Raw genomic sequence first — 13431 nt, 5'->3', positions numbered from 1 at the left:
GATCAAGGTAGAGCAAGAAGGCTAGCATTAGAGGAACAAAGTGTGCGGTTAGGGTGTAGTAGGAGAGCAGCAAGGTGAGGGAGGAGGGGGGCATGGTGATTGAGTGCTTTATAGCCAATGGTAAGAAATTTCTGTTTGATGTGGAGGTGGATGGGTAGGCCCTGGATGTTCTGGAGGAGAGGGGAAACATGGCCTCAGCATTTTTGGAAAAATGATCCAGGCAGCACAGTGAAGTATGGATTGGAGTGGGGAGAGACAGGAGGCTGGGAGGTCAGCGAAGAGGCTGATTCAGTAATCAAGCTGAGATCGGATAAGTGACTGGATTAACGAGGTAACTGGATGGAGAGGAAAGGGCAGATTTTAGCGATGTTGCGAAGGTGGAACTGACAGGAGTAGGTGAGGGATTAAATATGTGGGTTGAATGAAAGAGAGGAGTCAAGGATAATGCTGAGGTTAGGGACTTGTGAGACAGGAAGGATGGTGATGCCGTCAACAGTGATGGGAGAGTCTTGAGAGGACAGGGTTTGGGCGAGAAGATAAGGAGTTCTGTTTTAGACCTGTTAAGTTTGAGGCAATGGGAGAACATCCAAATAGAGATGTCTTGAAGGCAGGAGGAAATGTGAAACTGCAGAGAGACTACAGTGGATGCAACCGAGATGGTAGGGACCCCACTTATTGCGACCGGGGCCCCTGGGCACCCCCACCTTCTTTCAGACACTGAACTCATCACGGTTTTCAGGAGTCGATGCTCCCAGGAAAGCAATGGGGGTGGGTTTCCAAACCGAGGTCTGATGCCTCGCTGTTACCAAGACTTCCCAAGGCCATGACCATCACCGATTCTGGGTAAATGAAAATTCCTTGAAGTATTCACCAGGAGCCTGAGAGGTTTTTCAATGGGTTAGCTGTCTTTTACTTCATCAGAAGATAGTAAGTAAAACTCCACCTGCCACGACTCTACCTGGTGGTCAGGTGACTCTAGCCTCCAAATCCCCCCTTCTGGCCTCTCCCACGCCCCTCACCCCCGGGTTCCACCTTAGTGGACAGAAAAGTGATTTCCCCACGGCTCCCATGAACCAGCTCCTAAAAATGTGTCCCCAAGCAACTGTCAGAACGAAGGCTGGGGAGGAAAAGTCAAAGGTGGGCTGTGGGCGAGCTGCGGCTGGCTGGGGTGAATTTAAGGCAGGGCCATACGGGACTTTTGTCACCACAGGAAAGAGGCTAAGTAAAGGCCGACCTGGAGCTAACGCCTGTGGTCGCAAACGGGAGGGCTGAATCGCAGCAGGGCAGGCTTTGCTTTGGAAACGACTGGCACCCTGTCCCCCTCCCACCTGGCTCTGGTGGAGCCTTCAACCGGGAGCTCAACCGGTCCGAGGGATCAGGCAAGTAGGACGCACGGCATGGTAACACAACGCTTTCCACGGTGGGACCTCCTGCCGCGCCTTCCTGCGATCATGGCCTAGTGGCAAGAGCATGGGCTTGGGAGTCCAAGGTCTTGAGTTCTAATTCCAGCTCCACCACTTGTCTGCTGCGTGACCTTGGGCAAATCACTTCACTCCTCTGGGCCTCGGTTCCCTCATCTGTAAAATGGGGAATGAGTCTACGAGCCCCACATGGGACAGGGACCGTGTCCAACCTGATTACCTTGTATCTACCCCAGCGCTTAGAATAGTGCCTGGCACATAGTAAGCACTTAACATAAACCATAATTATTATTATTACTATAAACTAAATGTTCCCAACGGCCCCTTCCAAGGGGCAGAGCCTGAGCAAATGGGCCAGTGGAGGGATGAAGAGGGGAGGGGAGGATTAAAAACCCCCCACAAAACTTAACCTACCTTTTTGGGAACACAGCCAACATTCACCTGGAAGAAGCAAAGAACAAAATGTCAGTACTCTAGACTAGAGCAAACAAAACACCCTTCAGATATGGTTCATGTGAAACAACACGCCTTCCTAGGCCACTAGTGGTGGGATGCCCTGACCTGACCGCTGGGGAAAGCATCAAACTCGTTCCCCACCCAAAGGGAGACAGACAAAGAAATGCTTAAAAATGTAGTAATTGAAATCCACAGCGGAGAGCAGGTGGGGACTGAAGGCTGGACTGGAGTGATGAAAAATGAATTTAGCAGTCGTTTGCTTCCACGCACATGACTTCCCCTCTAGGCTTTAAGCTCACTGTGGGCAGGGAATGTGTCTGTTTATTCATTCATTCACTCATTCATTTAATCATATTTATTGAGCGCTTACTGTGTTCACAGCACTATACTAAGCACTTGGGAGAGTACAATATAACAATAAACAGACACATTCCTTGCCCACAAGCTTAAAGTCTAGAGGGGGACATGGCTTCCATCCCCTACCCTCCACCGAAACTGCCCTCTCAGGGGTCACCAATGATCTCCTTCTCGCCAAATTCATTCATTCAATCGTATTTATTGAGCACTTACTGTGTGCAGAGCACTGTACTAAGCGCTTGGGAAGTACAACTTGGCAGCATATAGAGACGGTCCCTACCCAACAGCGGGCTCACAGTCTAGAAGGGGGAGACAGACAACAAAACAAAATAAAATAAATAGAATAAATATGTACAAATAAAATAAATGAATAGAGTAATAAATACCTACAAGCATATATACATATATGCTGTGGGGAGGGGAAGGTGGTAAGACGGGGGGGAGGGGAAGGGGAAGGAGGGGGAGCCAAATCCCACGGCTCCTATTCTATCCTAATCCTCCTCGACCTCTCAGCTGCCTTTGACACTGTGGACCATCCCCTTCTCCTCAACAAGCTATCCAACCTTGGCTTCACAGACTCCATCCTCTCCTGGTTCTCCTCTTATCTCTCTGGCCATTCATTCTCCGTCTCCTTCATGGGCTCCTTCTCCCCCTCCCATCCCCTTACTGTAGGAGTTCCTCAACGGTCACTTCTTGGTCCCCTTCTGTTCTCCCTCTATACTCACTCCCTTGGTGAACTCATTCGCTCCCAGTGCTTCAACTATCATCTCTACGCTAATGACACCCAAATCTACATCTCCACCCCTGTTCTCTCCCCCTCCCTCCAGGCTTGCATCTCCTCCTGCCTTCAGGACATCTCCATCTGGATGTCTGCCCGCCATCTAAAACTCAACATGTCCAAGACTGAGCTCCTTGTCTTCCCTCTCAAACCTGGTCCTCTCCCTGAGTTTCCCATCACTGTGGATGGCCCTACCATCCTTCCCGTCTCACAAGCCCACAAACTTGGTGTCATCCTCGACTCCGCTCTCTCATTCGCCCCACATATCCAATCCATCACCAAAGCCTGCCGGTCGCAACTCCACAAAATCGCCAAGATCCGCCCTTCCTTCTCCATCCAAATCGCTACCTTGCTGGTTCAATCTCTCATCCTATTCCGACTGGATTACTGCATCAGCCTTCTTTCTGATCTCCCATCCCCCTAGCTCTCCTGGCTTCAGTCTATACTTCACCCTGCTGCCCAGATTATCTTTCTACAGAAATGCTCTGGGCATGTCATTCCTCTCCTCAAAAGTCTCCAGTGGTTGCCTATCAACCTTCGCATGAAGCAAAAACTCCTCACTATTGGCTTCAAAGCTCTCCATCACCTCGTCCCCTCTTACCTCACCTCCCTTCTCTCTTTCTACAGCCCAGCCCGCACCCTCCGCTCCTCTGCCGCTAACCTCCTCACCGGGCCTCGTTCTCGCCTCTCCTGCCGTCGACTCCTGGCCCACGTCCTACCTCTGGCCTGGAATGTCCTCCCTCCACACATCCACCAAACTAGCTCTCTTCCTCCCTTCAAAACCCTACTGAGAGCTCACCTCCTCCAGGAGGCCTTCCCAGACTGAGCCCCCCTTATCCCCTCCTCCTCCTCCCCTCCCCATCGCCCCCACTCCCTCCATCTGCCCTCCCCCCTCCCCCTCCCCACAGCACTTGTGTATATTTGTACATATTTGTTACTCTATTCATTTTATTAATGATGTATATATATAATTATATTTATTTTGATGGTATTGACACCTGTCTACTTGTTTTGTTTTGCTGCCTGTCTCCCTCTTCTAGACTGTGAGCCCGTTGGGTAGGGACTGTCTCTATATGTTGCCGAACTGTACTTTCCAAGTGCTCAGGACAGTGTTCTGCACACAGTAAGCGCTCAATAAATGTGACTGAATGAATGAATAGTAATATAAATAAATTACAGATATGTACATAAGTGCTGTGGGGCTGGAGCGGAGGTTGAATAAAGGAAGCAAGTCAGGGCAATGCAGGAGTGGGAAAAGAGGAAAGGAAGGCTTAGCTAGGAAAGGCCTCTTGGAAGAGATTTGCCCTCATCTAAGGCTTTGAAGGTGGGGAGAGTAATTATCTGTCGGATATGAGGAGAGAGGGCATTCTAGGCTACAGTCAGGACGTGGGTGAAGGGTCAACGGTAAGGTAAACGAGAAGCAGTGTGGCTCAGTGGAAAGAGCACGGGCTTTGGAGTCAGAGGTCATGGGTTTGAATCCCGACTCCACCACATGTCTGCTGTGTGACCTTGGGCAAGTCACTTAACTTCTCTGTGCCTCAGTTACCTCATCTGTAAAATGGGGATTAAGACTGCGAGCCCCAAAGTCAAGTGGGACAACTTGATCACTTGTATCCCCCCCAGTGCTTAGAACAGTGCTCTGCACATAGTAAGCACTTAACAAATGCCATTATTATTATTATTATCGAGGTACAGGGAGAAGGTTAGTATTAGAGGAGCGACGTGTGCGGGCTGAGTTGGAGAGGAGAGTAGCGAGGTGCAGTAGGAGGGGGTGAGGTGATTGAGTGCTTTGAAGCCAACGGTGAGGAGTTTTTGTTCATTGCAGAGGTGGATGGGCAACCACTAGAGTTTCTTGAGGAGTGGGGAAACATGTCCCAAACGTTTCTGTTGAAAAATGATCCAGGCTATTGTACTCTCCCATGCGCTTAGTACAGTGTTCTGCACATAGTTAAGTGCCTAATAAATACGACTGAGTGACCTCGCTTCTCTGTGCCTCAGTTACCTCATCTGTAAAATGGACTAAGGCTGTGAGTCCCACGTTAGGACACAGACTGTATCCAACCTGATTATCCTATATCTACTCCAGCTCTTGGTACAGTGCCTGGCACAGTACTTAGTATGGCACTTTAACAACTACCATACGCTTGGCACTTGGTAAACCTTTTAACATATGCCACTAAGACTCTCAGTAGTCACAATCATAGCCACTTGGCCTGTGATCTCGGATGTCGCTTTGTTCTATTTCCTGGTGACTTCTCATGATTTTCCCAAACTTTGCCCTTAGCTCCTCAGTCACATAGTCACCAAAGGTCAGGAAGAAGAAGAGGAAGAGGAAGAAGAAGAAGATTACAACAAAAGTAGTCACAATCGTGCAACTGAACTCCACCAAGGGCTTTGCCCAGTGCTCTGCACAGAGTAAGCACTCAATAAGTACTGCTAGTGGTGGATGGGTTACTTCATTCATTCATTCATTCATTCAATCAATCGTATTTACTGAGCGCTTACTGTGTGCACAGCACTGTACTAAGCGCTTGGGAAAGTACAAGTTGGCAACATATAGAGATGGTCCCTACCCAACAGTGGGCTCACAGTCTAGAAGACATAGTAAGCGCTTAATAAATGCCATCATTACTAGGAGGGAGAGCAGGCTCACTCTGCAGACGAGGGACTGGAGACACGGAGAAATGAAACGATCGGCCCAAGGTCACCACAGCAGGTACGTGGCGGAGCCGGGATTGAAACCCACATCCTCCGACTCTCTAGCCTGTGCTCTTTCCACTATGTCTGGTTGCTTCTTGACCACCACCTGGCTACCGTAACCACTTTCTTGTCTTCTTGGTTTCAGCCTTTCACCACCCCAGTGCTTCTGGCTTAAAGTGTTCCATTTAAATCCTTTGTCCAGATCCCTTTCTGCACGGTGCAGGGTCTCCTGGGCCGGGGCCCCGGGGCCGCCAGGACTTTGCCGGCAGCAGGGCCCGGCTCCGCGGGCGGGCGGGCGGGGAGTCTCGGGGGCCTGGAGGGCCGGGACAAGGAAGCTGCGGTTTATTTGCCGTGTTGCAATCCGGATTTAGGAGCGCAACTGTGAACACACTTCCCGATCCTGGCTGGGAGGGCGGGCTGAGGGTCAACCTGGGGGCAGCTCCACCGAGGCAGACTTTGCCCCGCACGGTTTGTACATATTTATGACTCTATTTATTTTACTTGTACATATCTATTCTATTTATTTTATTTTGTTGGTAAGTTTGGATTTGTTCTCTGTCTCCCCCTTTTAGACTGTGAGCCCACTGTTGGGTTGGGACTGTCTCTATATGTTGCCAACTTGGACTTCCCAAGTGCTTAGTACGGTGCTGTGCACACAGTAAGCGCTCAATAAATACGATTGATTGACTGAGAGCCGAGCCACCGGGGTGCGGGGAAGCAGCGTGGCTCAGTGGAAAGAGCCCGGGCTTTGGAGTCAGAGGTCATGGGTTCAAATTCCGGCTCTGCCAACTGTCTGCTGTGTGACTTTGGGCAAGTCACTTAACTTCTCTGTGCCTCAGTTCCCTCATCTGTAAAATGGGGATTAAGACTGTGAGTCCCCCGTGGGACAACCTGATCACCTTGTAACCTTCCCAGTGCTTAGAACAGTGCTTTGCACATAGTAAGTGCTTAATAAATACCATTATTATTATTATTATTATCCGGCCCGCTTCGGCTAGACAGAAGCGGGAATCAATCAATCAATCGTATTTATTGAGCGCTTATTGTGTGCAGAGCACCGTACTAAGCGCTTGGGAAGTCCAAGTTGGCAACATATAGAGACAGGGAACTGGTAAAGCTGCTGGCTCTCTATCTGTTGCCGACTTGTACCTCCCAAGCGCTTAGTCCAGTGCTCTGCACACAGTAAGCACTCAATAAATACGATGGAATGAATGAATGCTGGCGGCCAGGGGTGAGGAGCGACGGGGTCGTGCGGAAGGACGCGGGCTGAGGGGTCGGGGCTGAGGCGGGGAAGGGGGAGATTCACTCCATTCAATCGTATTTATTGAGCGCTTACTGTGTGCAGGGCACTGTACTATGCGCTTGGGAGATGCGGGGTCAGGAGTCGGGAGGAGGAGGGGAAAGCTGGGCGGGGAAGGGGGGGAAGAACGGGGAGAAGCAGGGCGAGGAGGGGGTTTGAGGATGGGGGAGAAGCAGGCGGGCCAAAGGGAAAGCGGCCCTGCCCGGTGCCTACAGCCCGGGCCTGCGAGTCGGAAGGTCATGAGTTCTAATCCCGCCGCCACCACTCGTCCGCTGGGTGGCGAGTCACTTGGCTTCTCTGGGCCTCAGTTGCACCATTTGTAAAATGGGAATGACGACTGTGAGCCTCGATTGGGCCAGGGGCCGTGTCTGACCCGACTGGCTCGAGCCAGAAGAGAAGCAGCGTGGCTCAGTGGGAAAAGCCTGGGCTTGGGAGTCAGAGGTCATGGGTTCTAATCCCGACTCCGCCACTTGTCGCTGTGTGACTTTGGGCAAGTCACTTCACTTCTCTGGGCCTCAGTTACCTCGTCTGTAAAATGAGGATTAAGATTGTGAGCCCCACGTGGGGCAACCTGACCACCTTGTATCTCCCCCAGCGCTTAGAACGGTGCTTTGCACAGAGTAAGTGCTTAATAAATGCTATATTATTATTATCATTATCCCCTTCTAGACTGTGAGCCCGCTGTTGGGTCGGGACCGTCTCTGTATGTTGCCGACTTGTACTTCCCAAGCGCTTAGTCCAGTGCTCTGCACACAGTAAGCGCTCAATAAATACGATTGAATGAATAAATGCCATTATTATTATTATCCCCTTTTAGACTCCCCTTTTATAGACTGTGAGCCCGCTGTTGGGTAGGGCCCCTCTCTCTATGTTGCTGACTTGTACTTCCCAAGCGCTTAGTCCAGTGCTCTGCACATACGACTGAATGAATGACTGAATAAATGCCATTCTTCTTCATCTTATTATTATTATTATCCCCTTCTAGCCTCCCCTTTTTTAGACTGTGAGCCCGCTGTTGGGTAGGGACTGCCTCTATATGTTGCCGGCTTGCACTTCCCAAGCGCTTAGTCCAGTGCTCTGCACATACGATTGAATGAATTAATGAATAAATGCCATTCTTCTTCTTCTTCTTCTTATCCCCTTCTAGCCTCCCCTTTTTTAGACTGTGATCCCGCTGTTGGGTAGGGCCCGTCTCTATATGTTGCTGACTTGTACTTCACAAGCGCTTAGTCCAGTGCTCTGCACATACGATTGAATGAATGACTGAATAAATGCCATCCTTCTTCTTCTTCTTCTTCTTCTTCTTCTTCTTCTTCTTCTTATCCCCTTCTAGCCTCCCCTTTTTTAGACTGTGAGCCCGCCGTTGGGTAGGGCCCGTCTCTCTATGTTGCCGACTTGTACTTCCCAAGCGCTTAGTCCAGTGCTGTGCACATACGATTGAATGACTGAATAAATGTCACTTTTTCTTCTTCTTATTATTATTATTATCCCCTTCTAGCCTCCCCTTTTTTAGACTGTAATCCCGCTGTTGTGTAGGGACCGCCTCTATATGTTGCCGACTTGTACTTCCCAAGCGCTTAGTCCAGTGCTCTGCACGTACGATTGAATGAATGAAAGAATGAATAAATGCCATTCTTCTTCTTCTTCTTCTTATTATCCCCTTCTAGCCTCCCCTTTTTCAGACTGTGAGCCCGCCGTTGGGTCGGGACCGTCTCTCTATGTTGCCAACCTGGACTTCCCCAGCGCTTAGTCCAGCGGCCCGCACACAGTAAGCGCTCAACAGATAAGACGGAATGAATGAAAGTATCATCCCCCCCAGCGGCCGGGACGGCCCTCAATAATAATAATACTAATGATCATCATCAATCGTACTTATTGAGCGCTTACTGTGTGCAGAGCACTGGCCTAAGCGCTTAGTATGATGGCATTTGTTAAGAGCTGACTATGTGCAAAGCACTGCTCTAAGCGCGGGACACCTTGGCACACGGTAAGCGGTCGCTTAGCACGTGGCGCGGTGGCTCTTCTTCTGGGGGGTCCCGGGGGGTCCCGGGGGGTCCCGGGGGGTCCGGACTCACGCAGGTGCCTCCCAGCTTGTGTCTCTCCACGACGGCGGCCCTGGCCCCGAGCTCGGCGGCGCGGCGGGCGCTGGCCAGGCCTCCGGACCCGCCGCCGATCACCAGGAAGTCGTAGGCGGCGGAGGACGAGGCGGTGGCCGAGGGGCCGGCGGAGGAGGAGGAGGAGGAGGGTCCGGAGGGGCCGGAGGAGGAGGAGGAGGAGGGGGAGGGGCCGGTCGGTTGCCGGGGCGGCGGCCGGGGGTCGGCCATGGGGGTCGGCGGGGAGCGGGGCCCTGCGGCCACCGGGCGCCGGGCCACCCACCGGGACACTGAGCCCAGCGGCCGGGGCCAAGCCGCCATCCGCGCACGGGGGCGGGCAGGGGGCGGGCACCGGCCGGGCAGCGGGGAGCCCAAGGGGACACGGGGCGGGCCCGGGCCCGGAACGCCCTCCCTCCCTCCGCCCGTCCGCCGGGCTCGCTCTCTGCCTCCCTTCAAGTCCCTAATAATAATGATGGCATTTGTTAAACGCTTACTCTAAGTGCTGGGAGGGTTACAAGGTGATCAAGTTGTCCCATGTGGGGCTCACACTCTTAATCCCCATCTTACAGACGAGAGAACCGAGGCTCAGAGAAGTGCAGTGACTTGCCCAAGGTCACACAGCAGACATGTGGGGGAGTAGGGCCTACTGAGAGCTCACCTCCTCCGGGAGGCCTTCCCACACTCACTCCCCTCCTTCCTCTCCCCCTCGTCCCCCTCTCCATCCCCCCGTCTTACCTCCTTCCCTTCCCCATAGCACCTGTATATATGGATATATGTTTGTACATTTTTATTACTCTATTTATTTATTTATCTTACTTGTACATATCTATTCTATTTATTTTATTTTGTTAGTATGTTTGGTTTTGTTCTCTGTCTCCCCCTTCTAGACTGATTGATGATGATGATATGTATTCTATTTACTTTATTTTGTTAGTATGTTTGGTTTTGTTCTCCGTCTCCCCCTTTTAGACTGTGAGCCCGCTGTTGAGTAGGGACTGTATATGTTGACAACTTGGACTTCCCAAACGCTTAGTCCAGTGCTCTGCACACAGTAAGCGCTCAATAAATACGATTGATTGATTCCCTTCCCCACAGCACCTGTATATATGTATATATGTCTGTACATATTTATTACTCTATTTATTTATTTATCTTACTTGTACATATCTATTCTATTTATTTTATTTTGTTAGTATGTTTGGTTTTGTTCTCTGTCTCCCCCTTTTAAACTGTGAGCCCGCCGTTGGGTAGGGACTGTCTCTCTATGTTGCCAACTTGGACTTCCCAAGCGCTTAGTGCAGTGCTCTGCACACAGTAAGTGCTCAATAAATATGATTGATTGATTGATTGTCTCCCCGTTTTAGACTGTGAGCCCACTGTTGGGTAGGGACTGTCTCTATATGTTGCCAACTTGGACTTCCCAAGCGCTTAGTACAGTGCTCTGCACACAGTAAGCGCTCAATAAATACGATTGATTGATTGATTGATGTATTTATGTTGTACATATTTATTACTCTAATTATTTATTTATTTTACTTGTCCATATCTATTCCATTTATTTTATTTTGTTAGTCTGTTTGGTTTTGTTCTCCGTCTCCCCGTTTTAGACTGTGAGCCCGCTGTTGAGTACGGACTGTCTCTATATGTTGCCAACTTGGACTTCCCAAGCGCTTAGCACAGTGCTCTGCACACAGTGAGCGCTCAATAAATACGATTGATTGATTGATGATGATGATATCTATTCTATTTATTCTATTTTGTTAGTATGTTTGGTTTTGTTCTCCGTCTCCCCGTTTTAGACTGTGAGCCCGCTGTTGGGTAGGGACCGTCTCTATATGTTGCCAACTTGGACTTCCCAAGCGCTTAGTGCAGTGCTCTGCACACAGTAAGCGCTCAATAAATACGATTGATTGATTGATTGATTGATTGATTGACGGGAGGGGCTCGGGGGGCGGGGCCCTGGAGGCCAAGGGGACACGGGGGGAGGGGCCCAAGGGGGGGCCCGGGAGGCCGCGCGGCCAAATGCAGTGTCACGGTGAGTGAGCTGGGAGCCCCGGCCGGGGCGGGAACGGGAAGCCGCCGGCTTTTCTTTCATTCATTCATTCAGTCGTATTTATTGAGTGCTTACTACTTCTACTACTAATAATAATGTTGGTATTTGTTAAGCGTTTACTATGTGCCAAGCACCGTTCTAAGCGCTGGGGTCTACCCTACAATCGATCGTATTTATTGAGCGCTTACTGTGTGCAGAGCACTGGACTAAGCGCTTGGGAAGTCCAAGTTGGCAACATATAGAGACGGTCCCTACCCAACAGTGGGCTCACAGTCTAAAAGAGGTAATCAGATGGTCCCAAGTGGGGCTCACAGTCTTCATCCCCATTTTACAGATGAGGGAACTGAGGCCCAGAGAAGTGAAGTGACTTGCCCAGGGTCACACAGCTGACAAGTGGCGGGGCCGGGATTTGAACCCATCCGCCAAGCTAGCTCTCTTCCTCCCTTCAAGGCCCTACTGAGAGCTTACCTCCTCCAGGAGGCCTTCCCAGACTGAGCCCCTTCCTTCCTCTCCCCCTCGTCCCCCTCTCCATCCCCCCATCTTACCTCCTTCCCTTCCCCACAGCACCTGTATATGTGTATATATGTTTGTACATATTTATTACTCTGTTTATTTATTTTACTTGTACATATCTGCTCTATTTATTTTATTTTGTAGTATGTTTGGTTTTGTTCTGTCTCCCCCTTTTAGACTGTGAGCCCACTGTTGCGTAGGGACTGTCTCTGTATGTTGCCAACTTGTACTTCCCAAGCGCTTAGTACAGTGCTCTGCACACAGTAAGCGCTCAATAAATACGATTGATTGATTGATTGACTTCTGACTCCAAAGCTCGTGCTCTTTCCACTGAGCCACGCTGCTTCCCCACACAGTGCTTCACACAGTGCTTACTGTGTGTGGGGCACTGGACTAAGCGCTTGGGAAGGAAGTAATAATAATAATAATGATGGCATTTATTAAGCGCTTACTATGTGCAAAGCACTATTCTAAGCGCTGGGGAGGTTACAAGGTGATCAGGTTGTCCCACGGGGGGCTCACAGTGTTAATCCCCATTTCACAGATGAGGTAACTGAGGCACAGGGAAGTGAAGTGACTCGCCCCAAGTCACACAGCTGACAATTGGTGGAGCCAGGATTTGAACCCCTGACCTCTGACTCCAAAGCCCGGGCTCTTTCCTCTGAGCCACGTACAAGTTGGCAACATCTAGAGACGGTCCCTATCCAACAGCGGGCTCACAGTCTAGAAGGGGGAGACAGACAACAAAACAAAACATATTAACAAAATAAAATAAGTAGAATAATAAGCAGCGTGGCTCAGTGGAAAGAGCACAGGCTTTGGAGTCAGAGGTCAGGGGTTCAAATCCTGGCTCCGCCAATTGTCGGCTGTGTGACTTTGGGCAAGTCACTTCACTTCTCTGTGCCTCAGTTCCCTCATCTGTAAAATGAGAAGTAAGACTGTGAGCCCCCCGTGGGACAACCTGATCACCTTGTATCCCTCCAGCGCTTAGAACAGTGCTTTGCACATAGTAAGCGCTTAACAAATACCATCATTATTATTATTAATAAGTACAAGTAAAATAAATAAATAAAGAGTAATAAATATGTACAAACAGGTGCTGTGGGGAGGGGAAGGAGGTAAGGCGGGGGTGGTGGGGAGAGGAAGGAGGGGGCTCAGTCTGGGAAGGCCTCCCGGAGGAGGTGAGCTCTCAGTAGGGCTTTGAAGGGAGGAAGAGAGCTAGCTTGGTGGGTGTGCGGAGGGAGGGAGGGCATTCCGGGCCAGGGGAGGACGTGGGCCGGGGGGCGACGGCGGGACCGGCGAGAACGAGGCCCAATGTGGAGGTTAGTGGCAGAGGAGCAGAGGTTGCAGACTGGGCTGGAGAAGGGCAGAAGAGAGGTGAGGTAGGAGGGGGCGAGGGGATGGACAGCCTTGAAGCTGAGAGTGAGGAGTTTTTGCCTGCTGCATAGGTTGATTGGTAGCCACTGGAGACTTTTGAGGCTTGGGCCGGTCGGTCTCGGCAGACGGAGAGGCGCCTCTGCCAGGCCCCCCTCCACCGTGCCCGCAGCCCGCCCCGGAGATCGTGGACGGCTCCGGGACAAGCCAACCCCGCTACAGGCCAACCCTTCTAGACTGTGAGCCCGTTGTTGGGTAGGGACCGTCTCCATAATGATCATGATGGCAGGACAAGCCAACCCCGCTACAGGCCAACCCTTCTAGACTGTGAGCCCGTTGTTGGGCAGGGACCATCTCCATAATAATCATGATGGCATTTATTAAGC

At 50.8% G+C, this 13431-nt stretch overlaps 1 protein-coding gene across 1 annotated transcript in view; it reads right to left on the bottom strand.

The window, feature by feature from the left end:
• The window catches only part of GSR (glutathione-disulfide reductase), a 32133-nt gene extending 22707 nt beyond the window's left edge, over positions 1–9426 (bottom strand). The window contains exons 1-2 of the mRNA XM_038759423.1: positions 9088–9426; positions 1836–1862 (exon numbers count right to left, since the gene is read on the bottom strand). Coding sequence (XP_038615351.1) covers positions 1836–1862; positions 9088–9426 — 366 coding nt within the window. The remainder of the gene's footprint in view (positions 1–1835; positions 1863–9087) is intronic.
• Between the last annotated feature and the right edge of the window lie 4005 nt (positions 9427–13431).

Source organism: Tachyglossus aculeatus, chromosome 17 (assembly GCF_015852505.1).
Source record: "Tachyglossus aculeatus isolate mTacAcu1 chromosome 17, mTacAcu1.pri, whole genome shotgun sequence".
In the NCBI taxonomy this organism is placed as follows: domain Eukaryota; kingdom Metazoa; phylum Chordata; class Mammalia; order Monotremata; family Tachyglossidae; genus Tachyglossus; species Tachyglossus aculeatus.
The sequence above is the reverse complement of the archived record's forward strand: the minus strand, read 5'-3'. Positions and strand labels throughout refer to the sequence as shown.